General features: G+C 42.4%; 1 protein-coding gene and 2 long non-coding RNA genes across 6 annotated transcripts in view; 1 reads left to right on the forward strand and 2 right to left on the reverse strand.

Annotated features, from left to right (window-relative positions):
- Positions 1-1359: 1359 nt before the first annotated feature.
- The window catches only part of PPP2R2C (protein phosphatase 2 regulatory subunit Bgamma), an 83951-nt gene continuing 67116 nt past the window's right edge, over positions 1360-18194 (forward strand). For 2 of the 4 annotated variants that reach the window (XM_020811223.3, XM_073000980.2), the window contains exon 1: positions 1368-1916. Coding sequence is in view for 1 of the 4 variants with exons in the window: in XM_020811224.3 (XP_020666883.1) it covers positions 1847-1916 (70 nt within the window). In the remaining 3 variants the exon portion in view is untranslated. Of the gene's footprint in view, positions 1917-18194 lie in introns of all 4 variants that reach the window. The other 2 variants (XM_020811224.3, XM_020811225.3) reach the window with 2 other exon arrangements.
- On the reverse strand, positions 6600-8951 carry LOC144589465 (uncharacterized). Its single transcript, XR_013545584.1, has 2 exons — positions 8865-8951; positions 6600-6646 (listed from the first exon to the last, which is right to left on the reverse strand). It is a non-coding gene; the product is annotated as an uncharacterized LOC144589465 (long non-coding RNA).
- Positions 9173-11275, reverse strand: LOC110088734 (uncharacterized). The gene is made up of 2 exons (XR_002302134.3): positions 11151-11275; positions 9173-9301 (listed from the first exon to the last, which is right to left on the reverse strand). It is a non-coding gene; the product is annotated as an uncharacterized LOC110088734 (long non-coding RNA).

Here is an 18194-nt window from a genome sequence, read left to right on the forward strand (position 1 = left end):
CCTGTAATTTCATTGAATTACTAGAGCATTTAACTTGCTAAAAACTAAAGAAGAACCTGTGTTCTGGATGCAGGGAAATAGCTGCAAATACAACAACTTTGTATTTCAAAGGGAAGCCTTTGAATTTCCCTGTTTCATCCATTCTTCTACCACTGAAGAAGATTCAGCTGGAGAAGTCATTTTGATTTTACAGAGTGGGGTTTAGTTCAGATGCAATACAACATTGTTTGTAGCTCCCAGGCCTAGCACTGGAATGGTCATGACGACACCCAATCTCTAGTATGAGGGGAACAAGAAAAAGAAGTACTGTTCAGACTTTATAGAGTCACAATCCTGTTTACCTTTTTTTTACATCAAAACTTGACTTCACTTGAATTTCACATTTTACTTGGAAATTATGACATTGTTTCCACCAAGCATCTTATTCAAGAGTTGTTGGACCTCAACTTGGATTTTTCCTTTTCTGTACATCTGCTTCTGAACTGACAGGAAACTACACGCTAAGTATCCATTTCTCCCTCTAGTTTTTATCTTATTGTATCCTCCTACCTGCTGTTGTGAGGATTCCCAAAATGCTTCATCCTTACTCTTGCCAAACTAGCATCCCACCCCACCCCAAAGTTAGGAGGAGGAACACGTGGATCCAATGAGCATTATTACGAGCTCAGTGCTTTAGATATCTGACAGGGTGATGATCCATAGGGTCCCTTCCAGCTCTGCAGTTCCAAGAGGATGATGACTGCGAAGAACATTGGTTTTTAGCAAATAACTGTTGGGTTATGTCTATCTGTCCTTATTTTGCAGTATTCAGTAGTCATATAAAAATAGATCATCTGAACTTTTCTTTCTGTGGTTCCACAGGATGCTTACCTTATATGCTATGATGGAATGGTGAGAAACTAACCTTACAGTAAATAAATACTTTTGCTTTTCTTTGTAGAGACTAAAAGCCTAGTTTGGTTTGCCTTTGCTTGAATGGTCTTATACAAGGGGAAAAGAAGTGATCACAAGACAGGGCAACTGAGGCTGACAGAATGGTATCTAATCAAATTGTCCTAATCTGTAGTACTTCAGTTGTGCATGGTCAGGTTATAGGTTGTGTCTCTGACATTTCTATTGCGAAGGACATTCTTAAATGACTTATTTGATTTTGGCTGCTTATGAAAAGATTACTTACTGCCAAAGAGAAACATTTTAAAAAAATTCACAATTCTGTCATTTTTCTTTTCTGTTTAAAATCACAGGCCCTTTGCTTCCAGGCACAAGAGCTGAAATGATTACCTGCATTCTCATTTTTCAGTTTTACTTCCATGCAAATCTTGTCTGGTTGGATGGCAAAAGACTGGCTGGGAGGGGCTTGCTCAAATGCAGCACAGGCAGATGACAGCAGTAGCTGCAACAGCAATCCGTGAGCTCCTACCAAGCCACGTTTGCTGCAGTCTGGTGCCTGCCACTTCCTTTTTCACATCCAGCAAGATTTCTCCGCAGCAACCGCTTGAATCAGCCTCTTCACAGAAGCTTGTTGAAGGAGCAGCTGGCCAAAGAATTTCATCATGACCGCAGTACTGCTTTCCTCTCTATTTGGACCCTTTTCGGCTTTCTGAATTTTGCATTGCTGATTTTTGGAGCTTCTCTTCTGCTAGCTTTCTCCCTTAAAAAAATCCTACCAACTATCATTCGCATCCAATTCTTTGCTGCATCAGTAGCTCTCATTATGCTGCACACTGTACCCCAGTCTGTTTTTTGCCTCTGCTAGGCAGTGGCAGCATGGATGGTGCTCTTGTGACGACCTCTGCTGAGTCTATCAGTCCACTGCGGATAGGCATGCTGAGTAATCCTGCTGTAAATGGGCGAGGACACAGACACACAGAAAATTAACCACGGCTTTCTTCGAGACCACAACTATGTGACTGAAGGTAATATAGATGCTGGTGTCATTTTTCTCCTCATTTTGAATGGGAATGCATTCTATTAAAATGTTATTGACCTGTTTGGGAAGGCAATGTACTGTATAGTGAAATGTAATTTCTTCTGATGTAGCAAATGAAGCCAAATGTCTTTGGTCTTCTTAAAATTTAAACTGTTTACAGGCTCCTGTAAAAGCAGAAAAAGCAAAGAAATAAATGACATACTGATTGGCTTCTTAAAAGGAATGTGAACAGCTGACACTGCATGATTAGAGGATAATTTGCAAGATAATTCAATTTGCCAAGCCCAGCTTCAGTAATATATGTGCAGAAGTATGTATACATTACCTTGCACCCAATTTAAGAGAGTGTCTGTTTTGTGTTTCTCTACCGTAAATATTATGTAAAGGTTGTCCCTGTAAATGTCATGAATGCTGGAAGAATTACATATCTTAAGGTGACCAAGGTTTGTGTCTGCAGTAGTGTATAGTTTCATAGTCTATTCCTGGAATGGTGGTGATGGCAATGGACAACACGCATAGCAACTTCATCCACCTCTGCATGTGATCAGGTGGTGAACTTCCCAAGTATGTTGCTGTACGCTGAACCAATGTAATTGATTAATGTAGCATCTTGTACACTTGCTTGGCCAACTAGGATATTGAATTCTCTTACAATATCACTCCTGGTCCACTCTTGATTGTAGATCATCTACTTTTTTGTACATCCTCATTTGTAGATCATTGGTATTAAACAGGAGGATTACTTCGACTGCAAGGCCAGTTTTTAGCAGAAACACCAATCACTTGCTTGAAGTTAAGGAGTAATATGAAAAAAGGCAATGTGGTTATTTTTATGACAGTACCTCTAACGCTTCTGCTATTATGCTTTTGTTGTTTGAATTCTTCTTTCTTTGTGTTCCTTATTCTCTGCTTGTGATAACTTCTGCTTTACATTAACTTTAATTTACAATGTAATTCAGACCAGATGGGGTGGTTTTTCTTAGTACAAATAACATCAGAAATGTGCAGTGTGACAACTGCAGTGTTCTCTTTGATATATAGCTTTCCACACGTGGGTACCTACACTTTAGAAACTGAATTCAACAAATATCTAGGTTAGCTTTGAGTGTTCTTGGTTACCACCTAGAGGGAGAAAATAGCTTTCCCAGTTGGGATATATTTTCATATATTAAAAATGTTTCACATCCGGAAAAGAAATTGTTGGTGTATTTTCAAATCTTGGTGAACATACTGCTGACTCATGATTTCATGGTGACTCCCAATTTGAGCTGTGTTCATTCTAAAAATGTGGCCACTTTCCCACAAGGGTACTCTTCAAAGGGCATGGGAGAAAGAAAAAGAGGGGTTCCCAAGCTCCTTGTAAAAATGAGAGTACAAATTATCGGTTACTTCCTCATGACACAACAGGCATAAAGCTTCATTTTCTTTATTAGTTTCTATTTAAACATACCACATATAATGAAGGATTGTACTTGGCAGCCCCATCCTCCAGCTGCTAACGACCATGGCACATGTAGGTGGAGTAAGGGGCTGAACATATCCACATAGAGATCCTATATCTGAGAGCAGATCCTGTCCCAATTGGTATGTGTGTGAATTGATGTATATATAGAGAAGCGCTTCTATATACATACCATATATATGGATGGTATGGGGCATAGCAAGCAAAGGCTGGAAGAAGAAGTGGACTGTGTGACTCTGTGATACCCTTCCCACATGTCCTTTGACACCTTGGAGGTTGTCCGCACCACATACAAATAGCAGACTATAACAGATATCAGCAGGGTATAATGTAAATGCCTTAGGTTAGCTCCCTAATGCATGTACACATTTAAAGTTTCTAAGACTTATTGTTTTAATTTAAAGTTTCCCTTTCAATTTTCACCTTCTGTATATTTGCTTGCATCTCTGAAAAAATGTAAGTCTTCCTGTGTTTCTCAGGAAAGACAAGCAAAAGCACTGAAAGATATCAAGCACTCGGGTTCTCCCTTTTGCCCTTATTTCTTCACATTTTTAACTAATCTCAACCTAAATTACATCCAGAGCTGCCAACGAAAAGCTTGCCTAAGGAATGAATATGGATCAACTGACTTAATTGGACTCTTAGGAACAGTATTGCCATAGAAGTGCTTTGGGAATTATTTCTGTAGAGGAACACATTTGAAAAATATTACTTCAGAATGTGAAATACATGGGGCATTTCCCCCCAGGAAGGATCACAGACTCCTGCAGATTTTGTTATTTATATACTGTTTCTCAGGTTGTATGCATTAAAGCTATATCCTGATTTACAAGGAAATATTTTATTCATATTTAGAATACCAGTCCTCAGCCCAAGAGGGGACTCCCAGAGAGATTTAGACAGAAGTATGAAGAAGATGAAAGAATAAAAAAGTAACAGTGCATAAAAACAAAACATCTGCATTTAGTAAGTAACTAAGGAATATTAACAGGTCATGCATTTTAAAAAATAAATAGCAGGTCATAGAGCTATAAAGGCCTGAGCTTTTAAAAAAGTGTTTAAGACACGTGAAGGGAACATCCCAGGGTGCACCGCATTAGAGTCCCTGAAAAGAATGTTCCAAACCTGAACACCACAAAGAAGAACCCATCCCTGGTTACCTCCCCCCCCCTTTTTTTTTCTTCCAATGCAGGGGAATGCAGAGGAGGCCCTGGCATAAAAAGCATCATACTTGAGCATCTTCTTAAGGGAGAATGTTGCCCCTGCAGTATTTGGACTCTGAACCCTTAAAGCAAGACAGGGAAATTGTGCTCCTGCAAAAGTGTTGTTGGCATCTCATCTTATCATCCCTAACTGTTGGCCACAGAGTGGCTAAGTCCACTGGAAGATGACAGTATTGACCAATGATCTGAGCAGAAAAATGGAGTGCAACAACACCTACAGCCATAGCTTTACCATTCTGGCTAGATAGGTTAAAAACGACCTCGAATTGTGCTTGGAAACATACTGGGCACCTGTTGCCATTAGTTTTAAAAAATTGGGGCTTACATTCACTATCACCAATCCTGTTGTTATTTTGAACCAAATGAAATTTCCAAACAGCTGTACACAAAATACGTGGCAGTTTCCAGACAGAGCCATTATCAGATTGTGGATAACCCTGTCAAAAATCAACCGTTGCTGGTGGCCAGTGCTTTGTGGCACAGATGATGCTGGGCCAGCCAAAGATAAGGCTGGACTGTAACAATATCGTCAGAGTGCAAAATTATTTTTGCCTCCTAGGAACGCATCCAGCCAAAATGCAGAAACCACTGACCTGCCCATTAGCCAGAGAAAGAGGGCTTGCAGGGAGCTCAGTCCCTGCCTACTAGAGGTAAAGAACACACAGACCCAACTGCCTAGAGGGCTACAGCTGTGGACTGAAGGGAAGGAATACTCTGGCTCCATTGATCAGCCAGCCAACCAAAAGCCACAAATGTCTGTTCATCACCCTGGCTTGAACTGCATTTAAATATACCTTTCCTTTTCTTTCCCAAGTCCGTCTTCATTCTTTGTCTTTCTAATTTGGAAATGTGTTGGCGGGGCACATTGAAAGTATCTACTCACTTGGCCTCTTTTCAGCTCCAATGTGTATAAGCTGGTGAACTTTTCTCTCCTAGCCCCAAATGCCATTTTATTTTCAGCCAGGCTTAACTAGTTTTGTACTCTTCTGTATCAGTAATCCCACTTGTGTCGTGTGACTCACACTTTAAGAAATTCTGGATCCAGAGTTTTGATTGCTGATATAGCTATTTAAATAAGGATTTAGGCAATCATAGGTAGGCTGTACATTATGAGTACTTCTGCTGAAGCCAAATTGGGGCCTTTCCCCAAATCCTGGGGAAGAAGTGCCTAAAAACGCTGCAGGATACTTACTCGTTTAGTGACTCCTTTATTCCCGTCCCAATGGCAGTGCTTTCAAAACTACAATTTTTGTTTGGATTTTTTGTTTTTGTTTTGTTTTTGACTAAACTTTGTTTAGGCAGAAATGGGAAATCTCCAGAATAGTCTATGAAACCACAATGGCTTGACCGTGGTCATGTATGAACTAAAAAAATTAGATTTTTGGAAAAATTATTGCAGATACAATGCAAACAATGGTGCTTAAACTCCCCTATAATTTGTCAGGGCTCAAGTTATCTGTGATTTATGTGGTATCACCACACCAAAGACTTGGAAAGAAGACCAGCCAATATTGCTACTGAATCCGCCTTGCTTCTAAGCTATTGCTTAGCAGCTACTCCTACCAACCATCTAAAATGGAGGCTACAACTAAAGAACAGGAATGTGGAAACCATAACTTGTGATTTCATAATAATAAAAAAGTGATACTTATCTGTGCATCATTTTACAGAGCTTTAGCTGACAGAATGAGGCAGGATCTCAGTTTCGCATCACAGCAGGTAAGGCAGAGTCCAGCACAAGCACTTATAGTGTTCCTGGAGCTGGTTGGTGTTCCTGGCAGCAGTCCAAAGTACATCTCTGAAAGGGAATTCCCCCACGACTGTTGCCAATGCAGAAGATCAAAGCCAGACTTTTCTGTGAGCATCTATCTCTGGCCAGAGTCAGAAACACCAAGTGGACTTTCAGCAAGCTAGAGTCATTCCCCACCCCAGCCACAAGCAGCCATGCAGGAGCCTGAACTGGATATGTCCTGCTTCGAGAGATGCTGCACAATAATCTAGCAAAATTCCTAGTTCAAGTCGCAGCTCCTCCTGCAATAGAAAAAAGAAAATTATTGTTCCTTTTAGTAGCAAATTAAATTGATAACTCCAGAATTTAATTATGAAATGGGGCCATTTAGAAATTAAAGGAAAGAGAACCTTGAGAGAAGTACACACACACACACACACACACACACACCAAAAAAGCTTTTTTTAAAAACAGCAAAGAATCATAAAGAAGCACAGTGAGGACTGTGCGAGCCCCGTACTCATGCAATAAAGAATGAATGTTGAAAAGAAAAAACGGAAAGGTGTGGGAACTGGTGAGAAGTTGAATGTAACATAGTGGGCTGGAAACAGTGAGATGCCCAACACATTGCTCATTATATTTTACTGCCCATTATTCTTGCATTGTGGGAAACAAAAGGTTGAAGAATATATTGGTTTGCATTTTATTATTATATCCCATCTTAACATCTCCACCTGGGGAGACGAATCTTGTTTTTAAGTAGCATTAGAGGAGGAGAAAGTAATTTTTAGATGTGAGGTGTCTTTAAAGCCCAGATATCCATCCTGGTGCCAGAACGCACTGGCTCCATGCAAACATTCATTCATTCATTCATTCATTCATTCATTCATTTATTCATTCATTCCCCGCCTATCTGGACTACCAGACCACTCTAGGCAGCTTCCAATACAAAATCAGACAATAAAACACAGGTTAGTACATGACAATTCAATAATAGCTACAATGAAATAAAGGATAGGGAAAAGTAAGAAAAAAATAAAAAATCAAGGGTTGGCTGGAGGGAAGGCCTGAATGAACAACCATGTTTTCAGTTGGGTTTTAAAGATGCCCAGCGTGGGGGTCGTGCGAATCTCCGGAGGGAGATTGTTCCAGAGGCGAGGAGCCACTGCTGAGAAGGCCCGGTTTCGTGTCTTCTCCTTCCAGGCCTCTCTTGGCGTCAGGCTCCTCAGCGTCACCTCCTGACTCACACGGGTGATCCGGGTAGACCTTGGTGGAAGCAGGCGTTCCACCAAATATCGAGGTCCTAAACCGTTTAGGGCCTTGTAAGTAAGCATTAAAACTTTGAAGTTGACGCGGAAACAAATGGGCAGCCAATGCAATGCAGCCAGCGTTGGAGAAATGTGTTGGTATTTTCTCACTCCAGTGAGGAGTCTGGCCGCCATTGGTGTAGTGCTTGCAGAGTGTTGGCACACTAAAAAGAAAGTAGCAAAGGGAGGCGACTGGAGAGAGAGCCAGTAAGTGCATGTCCATTGTGCCATTTGAGCAAGGCATGGAATAGAGGCACCAGCCCTGTACAAATGCTGGCGGCAGCAGGGCAGCGTCCAGTGGAGGACACAGATCCTAACAGGCTGGAGAGAAGCCTTTCACAAAGCTTGTAGCTGCCTACAAAGTCTCCTCAAGTGTCATGTGCTGCACATAAGGCCTAGTGGGAATGGTGGAAACCACAGCAATTCCTGGATGCATTTTGCTTCCTGTCTGGCCACACCTCACTGGGGGTGTGAAACTAGTAAAACTACTCTTTAAATATCTCACTTTGAGAACCCTATTAAGGTTACTGTAAGTTGATTCTGGCTTGAAGGCACATAACAACAACAACAGCAACAGCAACAACAACAGTATTGTCAATAATTTCAAGCAACTGTCAATAGAGATGTTTGATTAAAAAATTCTTTCTCCTACAAATATATCAGAGTAAGTTATTGAGACTTCAGGTGCCAGTTAATAAGAAAGGAGTGGAATTTGTAGCAGTTCTCCTCTGAGTCTCTGTACTTCTACTGTGTAGCAAAAAGAATTTTAGCAGAAATTTAAAACTGCAACAACAAAAAGGTTTGCCCCATTGTTCCAGGTTGCCATATCACCTGGTAGACCAGTTTTACCAGGATTCTGGGCCTATTTGTCTGGCCACCCGCTGTGTCCATTTGCACAATTGGCCCACTGGCAGTTTTCACCTGCTACCTCTGTGATTGCTGTAATATCACAGCGCCCCACATTTCTGACATCAGGTTTTGGCCTTGAAATAATAGGGAATGTGATAATTCTGACCTGGCAACCCTAGATAAGAGAAGCATCCAGACTTTAAATAATCTACATAGAACTGGGCTATAGTGTGCAAGTTGGAGAGCAGACAAGAGCACAATTTTACTAGGGATTACCCTTCAATAGGCAGGCAAAGTATTGAGCTGTGCTTTGTATGGTTGGTGGAAAAATGGCCACATTGGTATCAGTGACAAAGAGCCTCACCTGTATTGCTTATCCTCACCCCTTGCAGGGATGCAACCGCCAAAGCTTTCTGAGTTGGAATATGGCCAAAAAAGAAATCATGGAACACATAAAAGGCAGGAAGCTAGAATATTTTGGCCACATAACAAGACACAGCAAGTACAAGAGTACAGATTGTTACAGCTGATCATTCACAGTAAAATGGATGGGGAGGGGTGAGAGTGCAGGAAGGGAAATAACTTCTTGATTCAAAAGCCTTAGAGTCTGGTTTGGATTAAGCACATCAATGTTGTTTAGAGCAGCTGCCTCCAATGTCAGAGTGGCCATGACGATATCTCCCCTCCGGCAGGAGCAGAATTAAAATGCTGATCTACATCAGTATGAATGAGAAAGTCTTATTCCTGTCTTATATTGCAGTCATTTTCAATGTGGAATGCTGTTCTCTGGCAAATGTGTCCCTTGGTAAAAGAGATTAGAAGTAGATAGAGTTATTAATTCAGCCTACAATTAGGAAATATGATAGAATACTAAATATTTTATAACAGAAAAATAGATTCTATCTTTTATTATTCTTACAAAAAAGTAAATCCATCAACACTATGATCACTGCATAATTTATTCATCCTTCCATCATCTTCTCATCACCCCATTAAATAAAAATAAAACTCAAAGCAAATCACATATCTATAAACGAGCTACTGAATAATTTGTTCATTTTCAATCAATCAATCAATCAATCAATAATGAAGAGAAAGATGTCAGGTCAGAGAGTCTGACAGCTGAATCCTTTACAAATCTCAAAGGAAAAATCAGAAGCTGTGTTCATTAGAGCTGGCATTTAACCCAAAAAGGGCTGATTCCTCAGTGAAATCACACAATAACTTCCAGTCATCAAAATTCATGTGGGTAGCAAGGTATGTCTTTTCACTGTTGTAATAATTCTAGACAACATTACATTGTCTAATTTTAGAAGCTTCATCTGCATTGCTTCTATATTCCATATGTAGAAAAATATTTCAAAGTTGCAAAAATCCAAGGTTTTACAGCTGTGAAGAAAACTGTAGACACATATATTTTAATATACAATCAAGTGAAAATTAAATTACACCCTCTATGAATTCTTTGGATTTATGTCTCAAGACATAATAAGAATCATCTGGTCCTTAGCAGGTCTGAAAATGAGTTAAATACAACCTCAGATGAACAACAACAGATGACATATTATAGTGTGTCATGATTTATCAAAAATGAAGCCAAAATGGAGCAACTATGTGTGAAAAACCAAGTAAACCTTATGATTCAATCAAAAGCTTGTAGAACATGAACATTTCACGTGCTAACTGAGGCCTTTAGAGTCTGAAATGTAACTCTTGGATTTTTTTGCAATTTTTCTAAGCATTGCACAGTCTAACCTTGAGGTGAATTTGCTTGGACATCCACTCCTGGGAAGATCGGCAACTGTCTTGAACATTTTCCACTGTTGAATAATCTTCCTCACTGTAGAATGATGGACTTAAAGTTGTTTGGAAATGGCCTTCTAACCCTTCCCCGATTGATAGGCAGCAATGATAGTTTTTCTGCAATCATTACTGATGTGTTTCGTCCTTGCCATTGTGTTAACATATACATGAATGCTCTAGTCTAGACCAGTAAACTGCTAAAACTCCAGCTTTTGTAGAGGTAGCCACACTTGCTGGTGATCAGTTACTCAAAGGCCTTTGGCTAACAGCACCTGGTTTCTACTTAGCCTCTTAATTCATATGGAAGCCATAAGAGTGTAGTTAGTTTTTCACACCCAACTTCTCCATGTTGGCTTTTTTTTTTTTTTTGTAAAATAAGTCATGTCATGGTTTAATATGCCATGTGTTGTTTTTCCTCTGAAGTTGTATTTACCTAATTTCCAGGCCTGCTAAGGACCAGATTGTTTTTATTATGTTCCGTTATGCAAAACTATAGAATTAATAGAGGCTGTGCTTTCTTTTTCACATGACTGTATATGAAGACTAAACTTATGTTGTAGGCAAATACTCAATTCAATCCAAAATACAAATACAAAATACAATCCAAATATTAATTCAACTGAAAATACAGAAGAAATATATTTTAAGAGTAAAAAAGAACAATAAAAATGTTTGAATTATATTCTAAAAATGCAAGAGCTTATAGACTAAAAAGCACACTGTAAAAGCAGATAATACATCTTTAAAATACCAAAGTTCTTAATAATAAAAACATATTAAACCCAACAGCTTTCTTAGCCTTTAAGCATATTAAGACCACACAAAGAAAATAATTTTAAACATTCACCCAGCCAAATCAGTTTGAATCTTTGGAGGAAAATCCATGTTTTCTTTGTTTTCTTTTGCTGCTGCTACTGTTGTTGCTGCTAGATTGTTGTTGGTTTCCAGTGTGTGGCATAACATGTGTTGCTATGGCAATGATGATGTGTGTGTTTCTCCAGCCTCTCTGTATTTATATTTATCTCAGATGTTAACAATTTCTCTTTTAAACGATGAACATTCTCTTTTCCAAGACCTACAAGTAATGAACCAGCATCATTTTGAAAATAAGGATTTCCATTGCTTTTGCATCTCCTGTAATATAAAATGCCTGTAATTCAGAATCTGGCAAGCTGCCATTATGATGATAAACATTATTTTTTGTCTTAAGAGTTTCACAGCCTACAGATATCAATGGGTGGAAACTACAGGGATCTAGTAAAATAAAACAGAGCAAATTACGGGACCTGCCACTACTACCTATCTGTCATGCTAATGCTTAACATATTACAAAACAATTATTTCAATATCTTTTCAATTCAGTCTCTTTTTAATGTCCGCACTGAAATGTTAGCCATAAAAGACATTCTTTTGTGAGGCAATGTTTTTGTTCAGAGTGACTTTGCTTGTAGACTTAGATGGAAAGCTGGCTCATTATTTCATAGTGCCTTTCACAAATTGTTGTTCAAACCTCATTTTAAAAGCACAATGTACACTTTTCAGGGCTCCTTTTTCTACATCCTCCTTAATTATATTTTAACATTCTATAATTCAAAATTTCACATCTTGACACACACATGCAGACAGATGCTCTGATGTCTCCTGTTCAGATGTGTCTTATAGGCCCGAAGCCAGGAGAAGAGGGGAGATAGAGGACCATACTGTGTTTACTCCACATCCCTGTGTTGTCCTAGTATAAAGCATTATTAGTGAAGGCTAGTTTATTAAGGCAAGTGGGACATTGTCTCACCAGGCTCGCTCTACTCTCACATGCCCGCGTAGGAGAAGAGAGGTTAGATATCTTACATCTATCCCCTCTTCTAGTCCTACCTCCAACCAAATGGTATCAGGCGACCATATCAGCAAACCCTCGAGCCACACGGTGCTGTTGATGAACGCCAGGTCAGTACAAAACAAAACTGCCCTCATCCATGATGTAATTCTGGATGAGGGGGCTGACCTGGCGTGCATTACTGAGACCTGGGTGGGAGAGGAAGGTGGTGTCCCCCTCTCCCAGCTGTGTCCTCCTGGGTACTCAGTCCAGCACCAGTGTCGCTCAGAGGGTCGGGGAGGGGGAGTTGCTATAGTCTATAGGAGTTCTATCTCCTTGACCAGGCTTCCTATCCCTTTGAGAGGAGGTCTTGAGGGCCTGTATTGTGTGTTGGGCTCACGAGACAGATTAGGGATTCTGTTGGTGTACCGCCCACCCTGCTGCGTACCAACAGTCTCCCTACCTGAGCTGACGGAGGCAGTCTCGGACCTGGTGTTGAGGACTCCCAGGCTGCTGGTGCTGGGGGACCTCAACATCCATGCTGGGGCTGCCTTGACTGGGGCAGCTCAGGACTTCATGGCCGCCATGACAACCATGGGGCTGTCTCAATGTGTCATCGGCCCGACACATGAGAAGGGCCATACCTTGGACCTGGTTTTCTCAACGGGACTGGAAGGTGGTGGTTTGGATGTGGAGGGGCTGGTCGTGACCCCATTGTCATGGTCAGACCACTTCCTGGTCAAGTTCAGTCTATTAGCGTCTTCTTCCCTCTGCAAGGGTGGGGGATCGATTAAGATGATCCGCCCCCGGAGACTAATGGATCCGGATGGTTTCCTGAATGCTCTGGGGGAGTATCCGTCTGATATGGTTGGCGCTCCTGTCGAAGCTCAGGTCACCCTATGGAATAGGGAGATGACCCGGGCGGTTGACACGATTGCGCCTAAGCGCCCTCTCCCTGCTCGCCGAGCCCAGACAGCTCCCTGGTATACTTCTGAACTGCGGGCGATGAAGCAAGAGGGGAGACGGCTAGAGCGCAGGTGGAGGAAGTCCCGCTGGGAATCCGATCGAACACGACTTAGAGCCCATTATCGGGCCTATTTCGTGGCAATACGGCTGGCGAAACGGCAATATTTCTCCAGCCGTATTGCTTCCTCAGAATGTCGTCCAGCAGAGCTGTTTCGGGTCTTCTTCAACCGGGAAACCCGGTGGAGGTCCCGGACTGCTCATCAGCTCGCTGTGATGAGTTTGCTATTCATTTTGAGGAAAAAATCGCTCAGATTCGCAGTGGGCTGGACTCCACTGTTACCGCAAAATCGGAAGATGTGTCCAGTGTGCCGTGCTTAGGTCAAACTTTAATGGATGAGTTTCAATTGTTGAGACCCGAGGATGTGGACAGGGTGCTTGGATCTGTCCGTTCTACCACCACGCCGCTCGACCCTTGCCCATCTTGGCTAATTGGAAGATCTGCCAGGGGGGTTCGCACTTGGGTCCAGGAGGCCGTGAACGCCTCTCTGAGAGAGGGAGTGGTCCCTACCGCCTTGAAAGAGGCGGTAATTCGACCACTCCTTAAAAAGCCTAACCTGGACCCAAGGCTGGTGGTCAACTACCGACCAGTGGCGAACCTCCCTTATTTGGGCAAGGTGTTGGAGCAGGTTGTGGCCGGGCAACTCCAGGCGCTGCTGGATGAAACGGATTTTCTGGATCCATTTCAATCGGGTTTCAGGCCGGGTTTTGGTACAGAGACAGCCTTGGTCGCCCTGTATGATGACCTTTGCCGGGAGAGAGACAGGGGGAGTGTGACCCTGTTGATACTCCTGGACCTCTCAGCGGCTTTCGACACCATCGACCATGGTGTCCTTCTGGATAGGCTGGCTGGGTTAGGAGTTGGGGGCACTGTTTTACGGTGGTTCCGCTCCTTCCTAGCTGACGGTATCCAGAGGGTGGTGCTGGGGGACAGTTGCTCTGCCCCATGGCATTTATGTCATGGGGTTCCTCAGGGCTCGATACTGTCCCCCATGCTGTTTAACATCTACATGAAACCGCTGGGAGAGGTCATCAGGAGGTTTGGGCTGAGGAGTCAGCAATATGCTGACGACACTCAGCTCTACCTCTCGTTTTCCACCAATCCAGGTGAGGCGGTTTCTGTGCTGAACTCATGTCTGGACCTGATAATGGACTGGATGAGGGTTAATAAATTGAAACTCAATCCAGACAAGACGGAAGTGCTGTTAGTGGGTGCTTCGCCGGACAGGTTGGAGGGCCACTTCCCTGTCCTGAATGGGGTTACACTCCCCCTAAGGGACAGGGTCCGCAGCTTGGGGGTGCTCCTGGACCCCAGTCTAACACTGGAAGCCCAGGTGGACTCGGTGGCCAGGGGCGCCTTCCTCCAGCTGCGGAAACTATACCAGCTACGGCCCTACCTGGACGAGCGGAGTCTCATGACAGTTACACATGCACTGGTAACATCTCGTATTGATTATTGCAATGCGCTCTACATGGGGCTGCCTTTGAAGACGGTCCGGCGACTGCAACTGGTCCAGAATCGAGCTGCGCGGCTGGTGAGTGGTGGGGCCACCAGAGAGCACATCAAGCCGATTCTGTATAATTTACACTGGTTACCAGTTGCTGTCCGGGCCCAATTCAAAGTGCTTGTTTTGACATATAAAGCCCTAAACGGCTTGGGCCCTGGATACTTGAAGGACCGCCTCCTTCCATATGAGCCTACCAGGCTGTTAAGATCTAGCCAGGGGGCCCTTTTGAAAGAGCCATCCCTCAAAGAGGTAAGAGGGATGGCTTGTAGACAAAGGGCCTTCTCGGCAGCTGCCCCCAGACTATGGAACGCCCTCCCAACTGAAATTCGCCTGGCGCCGACACTGATGATATTTCGGCACCAGGTCAAAACCTTCCTGTTCCAGAAGGCTTTTAATTGAAATAACATTAACTGTGGGTCTTAATGATGGCAATTTTAATTGTATTTTTAATTGTATTTTAATTGTATTTTAACTGTATTTTAATCATTTTATTTTATTGCATTGAATTTTAATTGTTGTAAGCCGCCCAGAGACCTTTGGGTAGAGTGGGCGGCATATAAATTAAATAAATAAATAAATAAATGGACAGACAAAGGGATAAGAGTAGCTGTTGAACTGTGTCTCCTTCAGCACTCTGTGGAACTCGCTATCAGGTCCTCCCTTGCAAAGGCACACATATTTTCTTCTTCTTCTTAAAGACACAGCAGGGTTTGTGGCCAGACGTTTCACAGCCCATAAGATAAGAAGGGAACAAGAAAAACAAACAGACCCAAACACTGGCAAATCTGATGAATTGATTCTTATATCTAACAGACCTATCAGAGATTCAAATGGGGCCCTGCCACAGCTATTAAGCTGGTCTGCTCATCATATCTGGACTGGTTGGATTGTAAGGCTGTTATGGCCTTTCTAGCTTTCTTTCTTGCTCAGAGCTGTCCTTCTGCTGCAACCCTAAACTGGTAAAAGGAGGAAATGCAACAGTTTTTTTGTTTTTTGTTTTGTTTTAATTTTAGTTGTGGCATTTGGGGGTGTAAACAACAGGTAAGCTACTCTTATTTTATACCATTGGGTGTGGGCAGAGAAAATGTTAGCTAGTTGGTGGACATAGTAAATCCTCAGCTGTGTATGGTAAATTTGCAAGGAAATTGGGGAATGGTATTTCATTTCCAAAGATGAGTGCGTGGAATAGGACATGGATGGTGTAGGGGAAGCCTTGTTGCCTATAGTTACCAGAATTCCTCAGTTAGTCTGCCACTGATCATTGTGGAAGTGGGAGTCTATTAACTATAGAACAAAAAGTATTTTTTTTCAAAGCTTTCAAGGAGTTAGGTAAGGCAGTTCTTGTGCAACTGAATTTAGTCAGCAGAGAAAGAAGCCAGCAACAGGCAAAAACCCCAATTTTCAAACTAAAGATCCAGCTCTTGCTTCCATTTTGGAGCAGAAACAGGGATCAGAAGCAGCAGTGTTGGAATGCGGCATGCTTGAGGGGCTCAATGCGTTCGTTGTGCCAGGTCAGTGGAAAACACAGTTAACAATCAGCCTTTACATGTAAGGACCAAGGAGCCTGGGAGCTAGACCACAACTTGGAAATAATGTGTTAGCCTAACTTGTTTATATTAAAAGAATTATATTCTGTTAAACATTTTTCATGCTACTTTCAAAAGTAATTTTCTTAAGACTGGCTGCACATCTGTCTAACACAAAAGTAGCAATTTTAAACGTAGCACATTATGTTTTAGCTGTGGCCATGAATATGACTTTGTAGAGATTACTTTCTAAGAAAGGGAACCAGATGTTTCTAGTTTTTTGCTTCTTAGCAATGACAAGCTTTTTGTTGTTGTTTTGTTATGTGCCATAATATCACATACAACTTACAGCAACTGTAATAGAGTTTTCAAGAACATTGACAGAACTATGCTAGACATGCTTGACTTTAAAAATAAGATCACAATGACATGAACAGGCTGTGCTATTTAAAAATATATCTGAAAAGAACACTGAGTGCGAAGGAGAGATGAGCGAGAGTGTGCCGTCCGTTGTGATTGAAGCAGGGATAGAAGAGATAGAAAAGAGTATTGAAAGTGGAGTTATAGAAAAGATGACATTAAAGGTGGGAGAAAGTGAGCGTTTAGAAGAGGCGGTAGAAAAGGCGGGAAAATACAAATTGGAATCAAAGGAGAAAAATGGGAAGGTAGAGATTTGTCTGGTGGAAGAAAGCGGGAAGAAGAGAGGGGAGGAGCAACAACTGTCAGTGTGGGAGGAAAGTATAAATGAGCGAGGAGAATGTTGGTTTGGGGCAGAGTGGGAAAGCAGGATGAAACAATGGGAAGAGGAGAAGCGTAAAGAAAGGGAATTTAAGAGAACACAGGAGTTGCTGAAAGACTTCCCTAATTTGAAGAAGGGTGGACTGTTGCCAGACCCAACCCCTAAACCAGAGGGAGAAATCATCCATGAGTCCCAGGAGTGGACGGTGATCATATTTCCCAGGATCCAGGGACATGGGAAGCAGGTGATCTGGCCCAACGCGAGGTACAACACTCTGTTAAAGGAAGGTGACTGGGCCCGGCATCCATGCTGTGGCACCATTTGTGCAGTATGGAGCGCCCTACTACAGAGACCCACGGATCAGGAGCGGTTTGGCCGAGGACCCCAATGAGTTCGCTGGAGAAAAGAACTCCAGTTATACTCATTTCATCCCTTTGTTGTACTGACACATTTTCTTGTGGTCACATGGTATATAGAGTAATGCTATTTGTATTCATTTCCCCAGGGATACGCATATGAATATTTATTTATTTATTTATTTATTTATTCATTCATTCATTCATTCATTCAATTTTTACCCCACCCCTCTAGACAACGTCTACTCGGGGCGGCTTACAAAGATTAAAACACATTAAGACAACGTCAAATAACGAGCATAGTGCAATTATTATAATTAATACTATCCAAGATGGCAAAATTAAGAACCAGAAGAAAAGGAAAGAAAAGAACTTAGGTGACTGGGGGGAAGGCCTGTTTGAATAACCAAGTTTTTAGTTGGTTTTTGAACACACCCAGCGAGGGTGCCAGCCGGATTTCAGTGGGAAGTGTGTTCCACAGCCGAGGGGCAACCGCCGAGAAGACCCGGTTTCTTGTTTTCTCCTTCCGGGCCTCCCTCGGCGTCAATCCCCTCAGCCATCCCTGCTGGTTATGCCGGGTGATTCGGGTAGATCTGGGTGGGAGGAGGCAATCTGCCAAATATTGAGGTCCCAAACCGTTTAGGGCTTTATATGTAATCATTAACACTTTGAAGTCGATGCAGAAATGAATAGGTAGCCAGTGCAGTGCAGCCAGAGTAGGGAAGATGTGCTGATATTTTCTCACCCCACTAATAAGCCTGGCTGCTGCATTCTGGACCATCTGAAGTTTCCGCATGAGCCTCAAAGGCAGCCCCACGTAGAGTGCGTTACAATTGTCTAATCTCGAGATTACGAGCGCATGGACTAGAGTAGTGAGGGCCCCCCGATCAAGATATGGCCGCAGCTGGACAATCCGCCATAAATGAAAA

Source organism: Pogona vitticeps, chromosome 5 (genome assembly GCF_051106095.1).
Source record: "Pogona vitticeps strain Pit_001003342236 chromosome 5, PviZW2.1, whole genome shotgun sequence".
NCBI lineage: Eukaryota > Metazoa > Chordata > Lepidosauria > Squamata > Agamidae > Pogona > Pogona vitticeps.